The 19,345-nt window shown below is 37.7% G+C and overlaps 1 protein-coding gene across 4 annotated transcripts in view; it reads left to right on the top strand.

Moving 5' to 3' along the window:
• WDR37 (WD repeat domain 37) overlaps nucleotides 1-19,345 on the top strand; it is a 69,359-nt gene that overhangs the window by 11,032 nt on the left and 38,982 nt on the right. For all 4 annotated transcript variants that reach the window (XM_008274012.4, XM_002720814.5, XM_008274011.4 and 1 more), the window contains 7 exons: nucleotides 870-966; nucleotides 4,620-4,715; nucleotides 5,023-5,087; nucleotides 8,561-8,696; nucleotides 10,031-10,102; nucleotides 17,036-17,080; nucleotides 19,062-19,138. In XM_008274012.4, the coding sequence (XP_008272234.1) occupies nucleotides 870-966; nucleotides 4,620-4,715; nucleotides 5,023-5,087; nucleotides 8,561-8,696; nucleotides 10,031-10,102; nucleotides 17,036-17,080; nucleotides 19,062-19,138 (588 nt within the window). The remainder of the gene's footprint in view (nucleotides 1-869; nucleotides 967-4,619; nucleotides 4,716-5,022; nucleotides 5,088-8,560; nucleotides 8,697-10,030; nucleotides 10,103-17,035; nucleotides 17,081-19,061; nucleotides 19,139-19,345) is intronic.

Raw genomic sequence — 19,345 nt, 5'->3', positions numbered from 1 at the left:
GAGCCATTTTGTGCTGCTTCCCATAGTACACTTTAGCAGGCAGCTGGAATTTCTACCAGAGTGGGGACTGCCACGTAGGCATTCCATTGTGGGCATCCCAAGATGCATCTTAATGCCTATGCCAAATACCTGCCTCCATCTTTTTTCTTTTTTTCAAATTAGGATCAAAAACAACTATCAAAACGTTTGTGCTATGGGGCCAGTGCTGTGTCATAGCAGATAAAACCACCGCCTGCAGTGCCAGCATCCCATATGGGCGCCGCCGGTTTGCGACCTGGCTGTTCTGCTTCTGATCCAGGTCTCTGCTGTGGCCTGGAAAAGCAGTAGAAGATGACCCAAGTCCTTGCTAGGGCAGTTGTGGCCATTTGGGGAGTAAACCAGTGAATGGAAGATCTCTCTCTGTGTCTTGATCTCTCTCACACTACTTTTCAAATACATGTATACGTACATACATATATAAATCTTTAAAATACTTTGTAATAGCATATGATAAGGCTTAAAGGCTGTTTATAATACTTCATTTATGGGAACTGCATTCCTTCTCTACAAATTTGGAAGTTTTTTAACATAATAGGCATACATCCTGTCATATATAAAGAAAATTTAATGCTGTTTTAGAGAAGTGCTTGTTCTTAAATCCCATATTATTCTAAATAGCCACTTACACAATTTGCTTATATTTTCCTTTGTAGAAATTTGAAAGTTTGAGCTTTTAAAGTGTTTTATGTATAAGAAATAAAATATATAATAATGTAAAATAAGAGTTTAGAATTAAAAGACTCACTGGAGAAATGTTTGATACTTGGTATTAGAATTTCTTACTCATTGATTCCTTCATTTCTTTTAAACAAAATCTTTGTCTTCTGCAGGATTCTAAACTGCCTTCCTCAGTTCGCAGTACACTTCTGGAACTATTTGGTCAAATAGAAAGAGAATTTGAAAACCTTTATATTGAAAATTTAGAGTGTGAGTATCTCCTACCTTAATATACTTTTACAATTTTTCAGTTACCCTTCAAAATCTTTGAGAGTAAAGTTCATAGGCAAACATAAATGCCTGTTTTAGTTTTCTAATCTGCTGTAATGAACTTCATGGCTTAAAATAGTACACGTCTGTTATCTTACCGTTCTAAAAGTCTGGCCTGGTGCTTACTAGAGGAAAGAAAGCCAAAGAAGCAGAGCTGTGCTTCCTTCTGGAGGCTCTCAGGAGGGGTGTCTCCCAAAGACTGTCTCTGTGTTTTCAGGACAGAGTCTCTTGCTGCACTCCTTGACTCATTGTGTCCTTTCCCCCTTGGTGATAGGTCCTCCTGTTGCCCCTCTGGTTCAACTTTCTGCTTCCCCTCCACTCATAAGGATGGATGTGCTTGCATTGGGCACTCTGGGTAATCCAGGGTAATCTCCCCACCTGCAGAGCTCCTTGTGAAGTAGTGTACAGGTTATGGGACTTAGGCCTTGGGTATTTTTGGGGGGCTGTCAGACTGTTTAAGTATCTACCCCTCCTAATTGTGGTTTTATTTTTAAAAAGTTCATATTTTTTTCCTATATCAACCCTGTAATGTGAATTAAGACAACTTTTATTTACATTTTTCCTTTTTTTATTGCTTGAAAATTTTCTAAGAAATGTATTAATTGGCTTATTAAGGTAAATCAAAAGAATTTGTAGTTTGGCTTTATTTATTTATTTATTTATTTATTTTGACAGGCAGAGTGGACAGTGAGAGAGACAGAGAGAGAAAGGTCTTCCTTTTGCCGTTGGTTCACCCTCCAATGGCCGCCGCTGCAGCCGGCGCACCGCGCTGATCTGATGGCAGGAGCCAGGATCCAGGTGCTTTTCCTGGTCTCCCATGGGGTGCAGGGCCCAAGCACCTGGGCCATCCTCCACTGCACTCCCTGGCCATAGCAGAGAGCTGGCCTGGAAGAGGGGCAACCGGGACAGAATCCGGCGCCCCAACTGGGACTAGAACCCAGTGTGCCGGCGCTGCAAGGTGGAGGATTAGCCTATTGAGCCACGGCGCCGGCCTATTTTTTTTTAAATTTTAGAAGTAGTGGCTATTATTCTAATCTACTTAAAATGAAGACTGAAAAATGAGAGATAGCTACCATTACCCCTTGACCCCATCACATTCTCTAAGGGAAAACATTTTCTGCATCTTTTGCTTTTAGTTCTTGTGGAGATTATTTATGTAAATGTAAGTAGTCTACTTCTGGTTCTCCACTGTGCACTTTAAACTGTCTGTATTAAGGGGGCTGGCACTGTTGCACAGTGGGTTGACACCCTGGCCTGGGGTGCTGGCGTCCCATATGGGTACCGGTTCAAAACCTGGCTGCTCCACCTCTGATCCAGCTGTCTGCTGTGACCTGGGAAAGCAGTACAGGATGGGAGACCCGGAGGAAGCTCCTGGCTCCTGGCTTTGGATCAGCACAGCTCTGGCCGTTGTGGCCAACTGGGGAGTGAACCATTGGATGGAAGACCGCCCCCCACCCCCCGCCTCTCTGTGTAACTCTGACTTTCAAATAAATAAATAAATCTTTAAACTGTCTATTAATAGTTTACCTTGAAATGTTAGAAAATGAGCATTCCTTTGCTGCTCCATTGCTAAGTAATTTTTTATAGAGTTTTGTTCATAAACTTTGCATTATGCAGATATAACTAATCAAATATTCTGTGCCTTTATCTGCAAGTTGATTCCAAAAATTGGATACTGATGAACAGCATTTGCATCATGAAACAATTTTTCACTCCATGGCCAAGTGATATAGTTGGATCAATAGTAAAGACAATGTATAATTCTATGTCATTTAAACTCTGCTATTGGAAAATTTAATGTTTTAATAACTGGGTTCTTCTGTTTTAAAAAGCTTCTATGAAAATTTGTGGAGGTAGTAGTGATTCCAACTTTTTATAAAATAAAAATTAGATACTGCCTCTAATTTTTAAGATGTTTAGAAATATTAGAGTTTTAACAGCTGGAGAATTATCAAGCTTCCATTGATTAAAGGTCTTCATTTTATGAATTTATGCAGTTTGGTCAAGAAATGAAAGGATTACGAGTTGCTAATTCTGGAAGGTACTTTGAGTTTACATTATTACTTAGTACTTAACAGGTTTTGATGGATCCTTGCTATCTAAAAGATAAAATCCAAGTTATTCATACTGGGTACTGTTTAGAGCCTTTTGCCCTCAGCGTTTTTCTGATCTTACCTTGTTCTGCCCTTTCACTAATACCTTTGGCCAGACCAGTCTTCTTCTCCCACAGTCCTGAGAGACTGCAGGTGTCATTGGCGTGCCATTGTGTCACTTCAGTAACTATTTTTGGACCAGTTGTTTCCCAGTTGAGTCTCTTTCCTTATCCCCACAATCTAGCTAACAGCATGGATGCTGCAGGAGGGCCTGATGTACAGAAGGATCCACATTTCCATTCTTAGTCTCATTGGTTCATTCTGTTCTTTATAGCTATTGTCCTTTTTATGCTTTTCTTACCCCTCCTGTATTCTGTAATTCCTCTTTATTTTTCAGAATTTTCTTGGATTTTTAAAAAAAATATTTATTTATTTATTTATTTATTTCCAAGGCAGAGTTACAGAAAGAGGCAGAGGCCAAGAGAATGAGAGAGAGAGAGAGCAAGAGAGAGAGAGAGAGAGAAAGGACACTTCCATCCTCTGGTTCACTCCCCAGGTGGCTGCAACAGCTGGAGCTGGGCTGATCCCAAGCCAGAATCCTGGAGTTTCTTCCAGGTCTCCCACACTGGTACAGGGGCCCAAGCATTCTCCTTGGCAATTATGTCGTACCATATGTCAGTAGCTATATATTATTTTTCCCTGGGTACAGTGTCCTTAGTCAGATTGTAAATACAAGGAAGCTCCAAAAAAAGTAATGAAAGATGTGTATTATGAAGGAACTATGCATGGATTTCAAAGTTTTTACCACCAAAATGAGCTTACTTATTTTGTTTTTTAAATGCTTATTTTCATTTTATTTGGAAGGCAGAAAGAAATTCCATCTACTGTTTCACTGTCCAAATGCTGTGACGGCCAGGTTGGGGCCAGGTTCAAGACAGAAGCTTAGCACTCAATCTGGGTCTCTCACATGAGTGGCAGGAACCAAGTATTTCAACCTCACTGATGCCCCCAGGGTGTGCATTAGCAGGAAACTGAATCAGAATTAGTGATGGAATTTGAACCCAGGCATTTCAGTGATGGTTTGTGGGCATCTGAGGCAGTGTCCTAACTACCTGGTCAAACTGTTATTTTGGTCTTTTTATGAACTTTTTGAAGTACCTGCTTGCTTCTCTGAATTTCAGACAGTATCAGAATAATGTTTCTAAGTGCACAGATCCAAGCACAAAGGAAACTGTTGCAGAACTGTCCAAATCAGGTACCTTGTTGGAGCTCCTGATAGCAGAGTCTTCCACTGTGTGTAGTAAGATTATGAATATATATTTTTGGAATGAAATTTTGAATGTCTTGAGTCTTTTGGGAATGCTATAAATTATGATTGTTTCTGTTAGAATATTTTTCACATGTTTGTTTAGATGTCACTAGCATATAACCTTTTTATATGTGCAAGTTTTGGAATCGGTAAGTACATTTAGCATAAAATTTTATTTTTTTTATCCATAGTACGAAGAGAAATTGATACTCTTAATGAACGCTTAGCTGCTGAAGGACAAGCAATTGATGGAGCAGAACTTAGTAAGGGCCAACTCAAAACAAAAGGTAAGGTAAATGCTCATAAAAAGTATTGTTCTCACATTATCAAGGAAATTTGGAATTTAATGAAGGACACTGATTTGCTTTTTTGCTGTAAGCAGAACTTGAAGTACATAATTCAGCTGTGGGTCTAGAGAAATAAAGAGCGGGGGAGCAGCCTGGGTTCTTTCTCCAGCTCTGCCATTGTTGCCATGTTACTATGGATAAACGAACCCTTCTGGGTTTCACTTTCTTCCTGGGATGAAGGATCCGCTTTGTGATGCTGTCGTTCTTTGTAAGACTGTATTTGATTGTTGATTCTTTATCTCTACAGCCAGTCACAGTACCAGTCAGCTTTCTCAGAAACTAAAGACCACTTACAAGGCTTCTACCAGCAAGGTATGCAGGGCACTGACACTTGAACCAGTCATGTGGTGTTTAAAGTGTGCTGATGTGTACTTTAACCTGCATATTTTCCAATTAGAAATGTGTAATAGAAAAAGATAAATGTCTAGTGTCTAGGAAAGTTTAATTTTTAAAAGAAATATCTGTTAAGTGGCCACAGTATATAGGTACCTATCTACTAACTTGCCCTAATGCTTATTGTTATCAATATATTTGTATATTAGTCAATATATTGTCTTTAGAAATAGATATTTTCTATTCTTAATTGGCTTGTTATAAAAGGTATGAAGTTGGAGAAAGCTTATAAATAGGTGTAAACAATGAAATTATGGTTTTCTGAGTTAAAGTTACATTTTAGTTACATTGAGTTCATTATCTTCTATTTTCTAAGTATGATCAGGAAGAGGGAAATAGGAACAGTTGTGGTATTTTACTTAAAGTATCTTGTATTGCCCTCATTAAAGTGGCAATGATTTATATTGGGAATCTGTTTATTTATGGTATTACGGCAGCAAAGTCATATTTTTGAGATAGTTTTGTATATGTCTATTTTGGAGTATTTCAAGGATGTAAAAGATAAATTATATACCTAATCTTAGTGAATGTATGTTCCTTTTGCTAAACCTGAGGGGAAAAGCTAAAATTTGCAGCGAGTCTACTATGATGACCTAGTTTATATTAGCTTTTATTTTTCCAGTTTGTTTTCTTGAGTTTAAGGTTATTTAGCATGTCATCTGCAGTGAGATAAACTGCAATTAATAGAGCAAATTTAGACTTTTTGCTGTTTCTTCTTATTGAAAATCTTTGGTATTTCCTTTTATTAAAAAGAAAATGTAAATATTGCTGGCATTTCCTACTGTTTACCTTGTTTTCATAGCATCTAGATTGTAAGTCAATTTATTTGATCTTTTTGGTTATATAATATATAGCTTATACTTACTAGACATTTTTAATAAATTAGCTTTAAACTTTTTCTTCTAAATGAAGTGTGAAATTGTGGTCTTTACATTTAATTTCTTGTTAAAATATCCTGAATTATATTGCATATTGTGCTCACAGTTGTATATATACAGTGTGTGGTCTTAGAATTTCAAAACTTTCTAATTACGAAGTTGAGGAAGAAATGAGTATGTTAAGTTATCCTTTACCACGAGCAATAAAAACTAAGATTTGGACAAAGGTAAGGATATCTATAATATACTTTGTTTTAATTATTTAGAATTATTTAACGCTCCAATCATTGTAGGTACTAGACATTCATCTGAATTTGTTAAGAAGCATATTATTGGTAATCTTTATAGCATTTTGCACACTGTGTGTACCTATCTTAAAAAATATTAAAAAATAGAATGTCATTCAAAAATTGAAGAAATAATTTGGTAAAAGATTATATTCTGATTTGTACTGCAGCATGGATTCTTGTTATTAAAGCTAAGCATGACTCTAACAGGAAAATACGTCAGTCTACATTCATTACTTTCCCTCCTTCTGGCTCCGAGCCATGAAAGGCAAGTAGCATGTTTGATGAGACAGTGGGAGAAAACAGTGTTATAAGTTAAACCCAGAAGAGGTTGCTCTCTTTTCTGGGTGGCCAGTGATTTATTTCTGACGTGTTATTGGGAGGGTAGTAAGATAGTCTAACCTGCAAAGCCCTTTAAAGAAACTTGTAAAAATTTTTGCAATTATTTTTATGAAGAGAAGTATCTTTCATTGTGAAAAAGGCTGTAGATTGTATCTTAATTGTTGAAATGATTTAGGATGACAGGTGTCATCATTCTGTTTTTCTTCTGAATAATTCATTCTGCTTTGTTGGACTGTTTTGTACTTGGGACTAAGTCAAAGAATAAAGAATTGAAGTTAACAGAACATCCGAGTATAATGGGCATTTTGGAAGCGACACATGAGATGATATATTACAGTATTCTAAGAGTACATTATCTTCTGCTTCTAAAATAACACCAGAAATGCAGCTAGAGTTTCAAGGCAGTAACCCCTCTGCTTCACAGTATAAATGGGATGTATGAAGAAGGTGGCTCTAGTAGTTTGTTATAATGGTATTTATGTTAGCAATGCTGAAGAACTTGGAAAAGGAAATTTATTATAGCTTCTTATATGGGAAAGTTTTATGTGCATTATAGCTTCATTCCCTTCTAAAATTCTGTAATATTATTTACCATCTAAATGGCACTGTATGTTAGCAAAAACACTTTTTCATATTGTGGAGGGATAATTTTTCTGGGTTGCATAGCTTTCAGAAAGAAAAGAAGGTAATGATGGATTTGACGTTGAACAGATCCTTTTATAGTACTTGTTAAATTTAAACAAAAACAAGCCAAATGGATCTTTTGATTACTGGTAAAAGTGTCAGTCTCTTGATCAAGCACTTTGTTTTAGTCTCCTACTGTACTGGAAATAAATTTTATGTATGTTCCTGAATTAATATAGCAGTGGATTCTGGATTATGTTTTTATATTTATGTAAGGATGAATTTAGATACATTTTCCAGTTGCTTTGCTAAAGCAACATTTAAAGTAAGCTGTATAAGGCTGTCAACTTTTTTTTGTTTATGGTTTCATTATTCTGAATAATCTATATTATTCTGATTTACTTAAAAGCTCAAAAGCCCTTCTTTTATCTGAGAGCAATTTAAAAACCAAACTATAAGGAAATATTTGTTTCATTAGTTTCTTCTTCTCTCACATATTTTTCCTTATAAGACAAACTGAGAACTGTTTGTTGTGTATATCATTACATGAGACAATACTTTACTATGTGTGTTTGTCATTGTTTGTATTGTTTTCATGTCTTGTCTCCCTTTAGACTGTGAGCTTCTAAAGGCAAGGAGCCCCTGTGTTGCTTTCCTCTGTCTCTTCCATCTAGCATAGCGTCTGACTCAGAACAGGTGCTCAATAAACAATCTTGAACAAACCTGCTTATCTGTTAGAAGTGTCGTCTTTTGATTCCTCCCCTGCCATGGGCTTTTTTCTTCCTGATAGTTTGTGGTTGGTGTCAGTGATCCAAAACTGAACAATCCAAGTCCTGCCGTGATCACAGCAATTGGTGATAATGGTTTGGGGTATCCTTCTTGTTTTTTCCATGTCTGGCTGCTAGTTAGCTATTTGGTTTGTTAAAAAAAATTTGAAAATTGTGTTTGATGATTTGGATTTGTGGAAGAGTGACTCTTCTTGTGTAGTAAGACATTAAGTACCTCACTCCCATCAAACTGAAGGGGGAGGAGTCTTCTGAAACCTCCGTGAGGACTGTATTCTCTGTGGCATTGAGCTGAAGGAACCTGACGTTACCATACAAGATGGTTCTGTTCATGCTTGTGTTCTTTCATTGTTTAAAATAGTCTATTCAGTGATATGATACATTTTTCAAGACCTCTTTTTCTGTTTCACCTTTTTTAACTTAGAACATTTTACTTTAGTACATGGTTACAATGCCACTTCCCTTCTCCATTTCAGATTGTCTCTAGCTTTAAGACCACCACTTCGAGGGCTGTCTGCCAGCTTGTGAAGGAGTACATTGGCCACAGGGATGGCATCTGGGATGTTAGTGTTGCAAGGACACAGCCAGTGGTGCTGGGGACTGCGTCTGCTGGTGAGTCAGATACTGATCCAGCTGGCTTACTGCACATGGCTTTGATGACTGACTGAAGTGACAGACTTTCAGCTGTCCATAATGGAGTGATTCGTGGAAGCAAAAGTATGATGCAGGAATTGTCAGAACTGCAGCATCTGGCTTTGATATGGGAACATGTGAGGATGCATATCGTCCTCTCTTTCTGTAGTCCTGGGGGTGGGAGATTACTATAGACAGTGGATTTGAATATCTGCAGAGGGAAATACTTGGATTTAACTTAATTATGTTAAGGAGTCAATATTCAAATAATAGAGGCAACAGAGGTAGAATATTTTTTAAGCATTAGGTATTGTTTGATTGGCTCTATTCTTATTCACATTCACGTGTGTTTCTTTTCTGGAGTTATATTTGATGTTTTTCTGATACTATTGAAGTACAGCTGTGGTAACTATTGTGATAAAAACTGGAAAATGCACACTTTCCAGAGAGTTGAGTTGGCAGTGGAGGCTGGTGGCATTCCTCAGGGTTTGCCTATGGAATCACAGGGGTGTGAAGTATTAGAGAAATAAAGGATCTCCCTTTCTTCTCACTAAAAGATATTTTGTGAAAGCTGTGGTAATTTAATACCCCTTCAGAGAAAGATCAATAACATTAAAAATGGTGCTTTCTTGTTGAGACTTATTTTCCCAGCTTGTGAGAAGTCAGCTACTTGCTATAATCTGACAAATTAGTTACAGTGATGGAAGAAGTAATTTCTCTGATTTGAAACTCATGTTCATACATGAACATCCCAGATTGCTTTGGAAATCATAATTTAAAAAAAGATTAAAGGCATCCTTTCTGATATTTCTGCAGTGTCGTTTGGATAGTTGCTATTTTTCAGATTTTCCTATCAAATCTACTTAATTTTTTTTAAGCATTATCCCGTAAGAGAAAGGGTAAAAGGAATACTTAATCTCTGATAATTGGTAACTGGATTTGGATGCTAGTTGAATTTGAATATTGTATTCTAGAAAGTTTTAATACTCCAGTAAAATAATGAAATCATCATGTTCAGTGACTTCTAAGTGTAAGTTTCAAGCATAAATGCAGCCAGGGTCATATTACACTAAGAAATTGAGTCCCTGATTATCTATTTATTTGCCAAATCCATGGCACCAGAGGAATCACAGCCTCCCCAGTATTGGAAATCTTTTCTTTGAGTAATTGTATTTTACAGAGTAGTAGAATCAAAGTTGCAAGCAATATTAGGGGTAACAGAACTTACCACTTTTAGAATATCTTACTCATTTATGGGACAGGCTGTAAACTGATGATGGCTAAGTCACAACTTCATGATTTTGATCTTACAGATCACACGGCTTTGCTGTGGAGCATAGAGACGGGGAAGTGCCTTGTCAAATATACAGGCCATGTAGGTTCAGGTAAGCATTTACCTTAATTAGAGCTATAGTCAGAGGTTATTTTCTGCTTTGATTTAGTCTGGTATGATAAAATCAACTGCAGAAAGTTTTACTGTTTTGGTTGTCAGAGGACAGTGTGGTGTATTTGGAGATAAGGATAAACTCTTGTGCCTTTTGCTTGGTTGGATTTAATAAAGGGAAAAAGCCGTACTCCCTTAACAATGTATAGTTAACATTAGTTTATATAATGTTTGTAAACTATATATAGGAAATTTTGAAACTGAAATGTGTGTGTTATTTATCTCAAAATATTAGTCTATTTTAGAGATTTACTTCTAATGTCAATTGTATTGAAGCTAAATAAGTTATACTCTGTTAGTGTGCTTCTGTGCCTGTAGTTCATGCTATTAGATACTGTAGCTCCTTCCTGCCTTTTCAGTTATGCCTGTGCAGGTATCTATATCCTGATCAAATTCTTTGTTCACTTTTCTCCCAAATGCCCTGTGTGGTTCCTTCCATCTAGAATGCCCTCATCCCTAGTACCTGTTAGAAGCCACCTCTCCACTGACTCACCCTTCTCTGCCAGCTATCAGTGTCAGAGTCAGCATTGCTTTTACCCTGTGCAGAATTACCTGCTTGGGGGAACTCTCATTCGTCTGAGAACCTCGCTTCTTCCCTTGGTGGTCCTGCTGAAATCCAGGGCTCCTCATGAGCTGTAGATACCTACCTCTTCCCTTTCCTGGAGCCCTCTCCCCCTTCACCTCTTCCTGCTGCCTGGGACATGATGCTTCCTTGCCCTACATTTTTTTTCTTTAGCAGATAATCAAGTTCATACCTTTCTCATTAAATTTCCTACTTTCTTATAAGTCTTCCTCTCTAACTTGTATCCCACAGACTGTCTAGGGTGCTGTTGTATTGCTTATAATTTTTTAACACTGCGTGAAGTATAAAAGATAGGTGCTCAGAAATGAATAGAACTTTGTTAAAAGAGTGTTGTATTTTCTTCTTTTTTTTTTATTTCTTCACCTCAGATTTACTCTTTAAAAATATTAAAAAAGGGGCCAGTGTGGGTTACACCCTGTCTGCAGCCTCAGCATCCCATGGTCTTGGCTGTTCTGTTTCTATTCTAACTTCTTGCTAAGGTGTATGGGAAAGCAGCAGGAGATGGCCAAGGTTCTTGGGCCCCTGCCACCCACATAGGCAACCTGGATGGAACTTCTGACTCCTAGCTCCAGCCTGGCCCAGACCTGGCTGTTGGTGGCCATTTGAAGAATGAACCAGCCTGGGAGAACTCTCTGTCTGTTTCTGTTACTCTTCGTTTCAAATAAATAAATAAATAAATAAAAATAAATCTTTAAAAAATAAGAAAAAATGTTATATATATATGTAAATACTTGACCTAAAATTTTAGCAGTGTTATATGTTGCATCGAAAAAAAATCATTGGTAGTTTCTTGCCCCCTCCTTCTTCACTCCCATGTTCACATCCCAGAGACAACAACTTTTTTAAGTAGTATTCTGCTTTTTCCTTCCATTTTTCTACATAACAACCAATTTGATTACTTAATTTCTGAGTTTTAAATTAAGTGACTCTTTTCCCCATGTATTGAACCTTAAGTTCATCCTTAGTTTTGTTTTCCCTGGAGCCAGAAGTTGCTGCAGTTTTTTTCTTTGGCTTGTTATTCTATATTTGTTCCTAATTCATCCTTAAACTCTGCCAGATTTCCAAAGTGTGATCCAACTCATTGGTAATCTTTGTTCCGTCTGCTGTTCTCATTCTGTCCCTGGAGTCCTCCGTTGTCTGCACTGGTTTGATATTGAGTACTTGAAGCAGTTGCCCTTGTAATTCCCTTCAGCATCAACCTGTGATTTCTCTCAGCTTCTTCTCCATTATAGCCTCTGTGTTTGGATCCCATATCATCTTTCTTCATGGAGGCCTGCCAAGCCTGCCAACAGCTTCCTTAACAAAGGGTTATCTTGGTGGCAAAATTTTTGAGGGATTTCATATGTTTGAAAAATAGATTTGATCTTTACATTTGATTTAAACTGTGGCTGAGTATATTATGCTACAGAGGAAATACTTTTCTTTCATAAAATTTGAAGATATTGATATTTTGTCCTTTTTTTGTAGCATCTCAGATTGATATTAAGTTTAATGCTATTTTGAATCCTGATCCTTTGTAGGTGAGCTAATTTTCTCTTTAGAAGTTTCTAGGAGTGTCTGTTTTTTGTTTTGTTTTTGTTTTTGCTTGTCAACTTAAAAAAATTGTGCTGGACATTCAGTAGGATTTTTCAGCCTAGAAATGTTAGGTATTGAGAAATATTCTTGTGTTTCTTGTTAATGGGTTATGAAACCTTTTAGATTGTTCGTTTAATGTTATCTTTTCTCTTCCAAATTCTACTTTATTTTTTCTTGCTTTTAGATCTTTCTGCACTTTATCCTTCTGCCCTTTATTTTGAAAACAATTATGCCATCATGATTTTACTGTTTTAACATAAGTTCTTGTTCTCTGAAAGTTCCCTCTTAACATAATCTGTAAAATCTTCTCTTACTCCTCCATCAAGAAAGTCTTCTTGGGATGATGAGGTGAAAGTATGGAGCGGACAGGGTGGGTGCTTCCTGGGACTCCAGCTACTGCTTAAACCAAGTTTAGATCAGTTTTCTGTTTAGCCTGTTCCTTACCCCTGCCTTCAGGGGCACCTGGACTCTTTTTTTTTTTTTTTTTGTGAGCTCTTCATAATAATATGACATGCATACTGAAAAGTGAAAAAATTATGAGCATACAGTGGATTTTTTTAAAAAATCTATTTATTTATTTGAAAGTCAAAGTTACACAGAGAGGAGAGGCAGAGAGAGAGAGAGGTCTTCCATCGATGTTCACTCCCCAATTGGCTGCAACAGCTCGAGCTGCTCCGATCTGAAGCCAGGAGCCAGGAGGTTCTTCCGGGTCTCCCACGCCAGTGCAGAGGCCCTAGAACTTGGGCCATCTTCTACTGGTTTCCCAGGCCATAGCAGAGAGCCGGATAGGAAGTGGAGCAGCCGGTTCTTGAACCGGCGTTCGTATGGGATGCCAGCGCTTCAGGCCAGGGCGTTAACCTGTTGTGCCACAGCGCTGGCCTCCATACTGTGAATTTTTACAAAGTAATAATAGGACCTCTAAGGTTAAAATATTGATTATGAGATTTCATCTTTTTTTTTTTTTCATTGTTGTGTGGTCTGTTAATTGTCAGAAGTTTATTTGGGTATTTTCAGTTTTGAGATACTACAGATAGTTGTGTTTTTAGTTTTTGTTTGAGTCTCTTGAAATGGCATGCACACATGAACACATATACCCTCGTATGTGATCATTTCTGTTTGGTGTGCACCTTGAAGTGGGTTGTTTGGATCTTACAGCCTCTGCAGATACTTCAAAGCAGTTTTCACAAGTGCTGCCTTATACTTCTCATGCCTCATTGTACCACCACCGTGTGAGAGCTCGAGTTGCTCCATATTTTCTAACAGTTGATACTGTTAGCCAAGGGTGTTGTCCTTTTAGAGTTTACTCCGTGGGCCGGAACTTTGTCTCATACTGCTCTCAGCTTTTTAGCTCTTGGAGGTTGCTCTTTGTATGGTTTCTGGCCCCTTGCCTTACATGTCCAGGGTAGATATTGACACTGCCTGGCCCACTTCTTCATGGTTACCTTTTGCAGTCACTTTTAATCTGGAACGCAGATGCCTTAACTGCTAGGCCATACACTTGGCCCTATATGTGATTTTTATGATTGAACCTAGTAGGGAAGTTGCATGAATCTTGATTCAAGCTGTTTCATCCTAGCAGGAAGAAGTTTCTTCCTGTTCTTGAGTCTTTGTTTCATGTCAGATTTCCTGTCTTTGTTTCCGTTGATGACATCCTTCCCGTGTTCCCTCCTTTTTTTTTTTTTTTTTTTTAATGATTTTATTTATTTGAGAGGTAGAGTTACAGACAATGAGAGGAAGACAGAGAGAAAGGTCTTCCTTCCGTTAGTTCACGCCCCAATTGGCTACAATGGCTGGAGCTGTGTTGATCCGAAGCCAGGAGCCAGGAGCTTCTTCCAGGTCTCTGACATGGGTGCAGGAGCCCAAGCACTTGGCCATCTTATACTGCTTTCCCAGGCCATAGCAGAGAGTTGGATTGGAAGAGGAGCAGCTGGGTCTCGCCCATATGAGATGCCAGTGCCGCAGGCGGAGGATTAACCTACTGCGTCTACTGTGCCACAGGGCCGGCCCCTTTTGTGTTCTCTTAAATACTTACCATTACCCATGTAGTTTTCTGACTTCAAGTATTTGGTGGATGTCACTTTGCTCATTGTACATTTAGTTCTTTCTTTATAGGTTTGTGGGTATTTCATTTAGTACCTCTGCTGCATTTACAGAAGTTTCAGGAGAGAGTAGAGGAGCTTCTATTGCTAGCACCATTTTTGTGGTGTTTATATCCCTACTTTTTCTACCCAGAACCTCATTTGCTTTTTTACAGTGAGAGATGTTTTAATTGCTAACTAAATTTATGGAAACCAAGGGACTAGTTAAACAGCTTGAAATTTCTAATCAGTAGAACTCACCAAAATGATTGTCTTGATGGTAGATCCCTTTCTCACCCCTTTTCCTCTTGGATCCTCTGAATATAAAATACCCAGCTGTATCCTGCTGTCCTCGAACAGAGTAAAATTTGTGAGATATGCACTTTTGCTCTTTCTGGTCATCTTAAAGAGTTGTTGTCCTATTTATCCTTTTCCTTATATTTTAGCTTAAGTTTTTATTGAAGTTATACATACTTATGTTTTGAAGAGTTTGATGCTTGTTACCAAAAATAGCAGTTGTGTATCCTCTTCCTTTCCAGCTCTAAGTTGTGGCCACTGTGAATTGTTTTAGCTGCATTTTGGGCACTATTGCTACATCTTTAAATGATGTCCTCATGATGCTGCCATCTGATTTTTCTATTTTAATCACTCTCTGTTGACTTTCTACTATAAAAAATTATTTTGTGCTCTTCCAAACATTGTTCTCTGTCATATTACATCCATGTGTGGTTTCAGTCCCTATCTGCCAATATAATTTAATTATATTGTAATTTTGGTAAAGTCAGTGATCAGTTTGCACTATATTTTTTGGTGTAAGCCATGCTTGAAAATAAGCTACCACTATAAGTGCCTACTGTTTATACATCACAGTAGCCTTGAGAAATATAGTGCCAATGGTCCCAGTTTCATTAGTGGTTTGCTGAAGGTTTACATAGACAAAGTGCAACTCGATCACTTAGCAAAATTTTAACTGAAATTGAGGCATTAATACTATTTATCTGTTAGTAGTTGAGTGATAGTTTACCATTTATTACTCAAAGTATATATAATTTTCACCAGCTTTTCCACAGTTATCTATATTTTGATGTTACTAATAAAAGAACATCTAGCATTTTTTATTTAGTTCTCTAGAAAAATACTAAATAGCTAACAAAATTTAATTAAAAGACAAACCTTACTCAAGGTTGGTAAAATTTCTTCTACATTCTATGTAAGGAACATACATTTTCTTTTCAAGGTTATGGAAGGAGGGCTGGAATTTTCCAGAGTGACTTGAATTGAGCTCTTGTGTCAGACTGACTGATCGTTTCAGCCTATTTGAAGACCTGTTGATTACTTGAGGAACATCCTAAGTGGGTAGAGTAGTTTAGGATCAGGTTAGGATGTTGAAAGTCCCACTGAGCTATGTGTGCTAGTTTATGTGCTCATGCTTACTGTCTTGTGGAGTACGCATTATACTATCCCATCTAGAGTTAAAGCAAGAAAAAGGGGTGGGGGTGGAGGTGCTAGAACTGTCTGCTCTGGCTCTGGCTCCGTTAGCAAGAATTTGAGTGTTGTGGTGCAGTGGTTAAGCTGCCACTTGCTGTGCTACAACCCTCATCGGCATGCTGGTTTGAGACCCAGCTACTTTGCTTCTGAACTGTAATGTGCTTGGGAAGGCTGTGGAAGATGGCTGAAGTGCTTGGGCCCTTGCCACCCATGTGGGATACCCACATGGCGTTCCTGGCTCCTTGCTTAGACCTGGCTGTTGCAGTCATTTGGGAAGTGAGCCAGTCGATGGAATATCTCTCTTCGTCTCTCCCGCTTTCTCTCTGTAGCTTTGCCTTTCAAATAAATAGGTCTTAATAAACAAAAAAGGAATATGAGAACATCCAAAATAACTTTTCCTGCATTCCTCTTTTGTCTGATTGACACATCTGGATAAGGAGAATGGGAGGATAATAACTTGGTCAAACCAAACAGAGAGGCCGGCAGCATGGCTCACTAGGCTAATCCTCCGCCTACGGTGCCAGTACCCCGGGTTCTAGTCCCTGTTGGGGCTCCAGATTCTGTCCCGGTTGCTCCTCTTCCAGTCCAGCTCTCTGCTGTGGCCCGGGAGTGCAGTGGAGGATGGCCCAAGTGCTTGGGCCCTGCACCTGCATGGGAGACCAGGAGGAAGCACCTGGCTCCTGGCTTCGGATCAGTGCGGAACGCTGGCCGTAGTGGCCATTTGGGGGGTGAACCAATGGAAGGAAGACCTTTCTCTCTCTCTCACTGTCTAACTCTGCCTGTCAAAAAAAAAAAAAGAAACCCAGTGTTCACCACATTGTAACTTGCCTTTGCCTGCTGTCATAATTATGTTTTCTTTTTTAAATCTTGGTTTATTTTTAGCTTTAAATGACTGTCTATAAAAAGATGATTAATATTTTTCTGTGAGTCTTATAATTTAGCAATTTGGTGGTTCATACTTCAGTTATTTTGTATCGTGCTACTAACATGTATTTGCCCATAGTTTAATTGGATGGGAGGAGCTAATATTGAAATATTGTAATAATAACTCTTTTGATTTTTAATTTTGCAATATATGCGATAACTAATAAATATTGATAACATGCGTTGGTTAATTTAAACCTCTTTTTGCAATATTTTTATTTTGCAGTAAATTCTATAAAATTTCATCCCTCAGAGCAGTTGGCTCTCACTGGTATGTTGACTTTTTTCTTTACTGAACAAAATTATTGATAATTTTAAAACAACTATAAGTACTCCTTTATCAGTAGCATCAGAATTATCTGTGGCTTTTGGAAACATTAGGCAGTCTTTTGTAGGCATTTTATGAATTAAGTGAGAAATGAACAGAGAAAATGTAGCAAGCAATACTTTTTAAGATTCAATAGTGAAGGAACTTGCATTTATTATGAAAGTAAATTCATGTTCTTGAAATCTTTTAATCATTTTATTATTGCTCATGATGATTCACAGTGGATTATAACACAGTTGATTACTGCTGTGTTTCCTTATCTTATTTGCATCTGAAATAAATCAGAAAAATAATATTTAAGTAGAATAATTTGCCAGAGTCAGATTTTTCCTGGTTTTCCAGGTAATTTGCCTAAGCAATAATGGCTTGGGTTTGTCATAATTTTATATTGTGGTTTAAAAAAAAGACTTTCATTTGTTACTTCTGAAGGGTAGCTTTATTATACTGAGAGTTTTCCCCATAAAATTGTCATACATCTGTGTATGTCCACAGTGTTATATCTGGATAGCTCTGTGATGTTTTGGGGATACTGATGATAATATTGAAAGGTATATGTAGGCTTTCCATAGACCAGAGGTCAGCAGACTTTCTCTGCACAGATCAGACAGTTAATGTTTTCATCTTTGTGGGCCATATGGTTTCTGTCTCACACAGTTCTGCTGTTACACTATGACAGGAATGGAGACAATGAAAAATGAATGGATGTAGCTGTGTTCTAGTAAACTTTATTTACAAAAGTGGGTGGCTGCTTGGAATTGGCTCATAGACCAGATTATGGCGATCTCAGGATCGGATGAGAAAGTTGATGATCCAGTGCTTCATGCAGGTGGAATTGTTTCAGCAAGGAACCCAGTCACAAGTAATTTCAATGTGTGAGAGAATTTTCGGTCAGATAATTTTTATATATGAGAGGAATATGGTGGGAAGGTTAGTCTGAGAGTTATTTTAACAGACCTACACTGTGGCAGCTAATTTCTATCTCAGTAAATATTTGAGAAGTAAAATAGGCAAGAAGTTTAAGTCTTACTAAATTGATGGTTTGTTTTATGATTGGAATGGGGGAGAGGCAAAGAGACTAGTGGCATTTAGACGTGTCTGTATTCAAACCAAAGGGGTAGAAAGGGAGGGCTGAAACCATGAAGCATTTAAAGAAGGAACTGATAGGAACTTTGAAGTAGATAACTAGTGGGGAGAATAGAGGTAGAGGAGGGTTAGACTGATTGTTGGATATCGATGGTGATTTAAAGAGAAATTGGCAAGTCAGGGCAATAAATTCATAACTGCTATAAAAAGTGTACTACCATCAATATGTAGTGACTTCTTTAGGGAAGCTCTGTAAAAATGCTCTTGTGAGGGCTAAGACAGGACCACTGAGTTATACCTGTGGCCCTGCTTTATGCCCTGTCATGCTATCCTTTGTCTTCTCATGTCTGAGTCAAGGCATTTTTTTTCATAAACTTGGGCTGGTGAACAGAGAGGAACTAGCAGGCAGCACAAATAAATAGTACTAATAGGTGCCTGGCAAATTGTAAGGTTCTATCAATGTTGAATGGATGGAAATGAATTTGCTCTCCTGAAATATATCAAAATCTATTGTAGTTGTAAGTTATAATATAATAGTTTCCATTTATTTAGATAGAAAATGAAATTTACTATTTGTAAATTTTCTCTGGACTGCCACAATTTTTAGCCTGAAATGAAAGGGAAAATATTGTTATACATAACCATCTTAATTTTGCACATTTACTCTATTCTTAGTAGCATCAAGCAGTTTTAGAAATAGCTATTTAACTACAGTACATTTTACAAAATAATCACTAAGTTAGAAAAGTCTTGTTGATGTTGCTTAGCCAGACCATAACAAGGAATGCGTTTTTTGGATAGTATGCACATTGGGTAATTTTCCTCTGATTTCTCTCTTCAGCTTCTGGAGATCAGACTGCTCATATTTGGAGATATGTGGTACAGCTGCCAACACCTCAGCCTATTGCCGACCCTAGTGTAAGCACATTTAATTACCCTGAAAACTCAACATGGGCTAAGCTCGTAGGGTTCTGGATATTTGAAAATTTTAGAATACATTTATTTCTATTAGAGACTGAATGTTTGTGTTCTGTCATAAATTCATATTTTGAAACACTGATCCCCAGTGTTTCTATATTTGGAGATGGAGCCTTTAAGGCAGCAGTTAAGGTTAAACAAGATCAT

Source organism: Oryctolagus cuniculus, chromosome 13 (assembly GCF_964237555.1).
Source record: "Oryctolagus cuniculus chromosome 13, mOryCun1.1, whole genome shotgun sequence".
In the NCBI taxonomy this organism is placed as follows: Eukaryota; Metazoa; Chordata; class Mammalia; order Lagomorpha; family Leporidae; genus Oryctolagus; species Oryctolagus cuniculus.
Note: the sequence above shows the minus strand (reverse complement) of the source record. Positions and strands in the feature narration are given on the sequence as shown.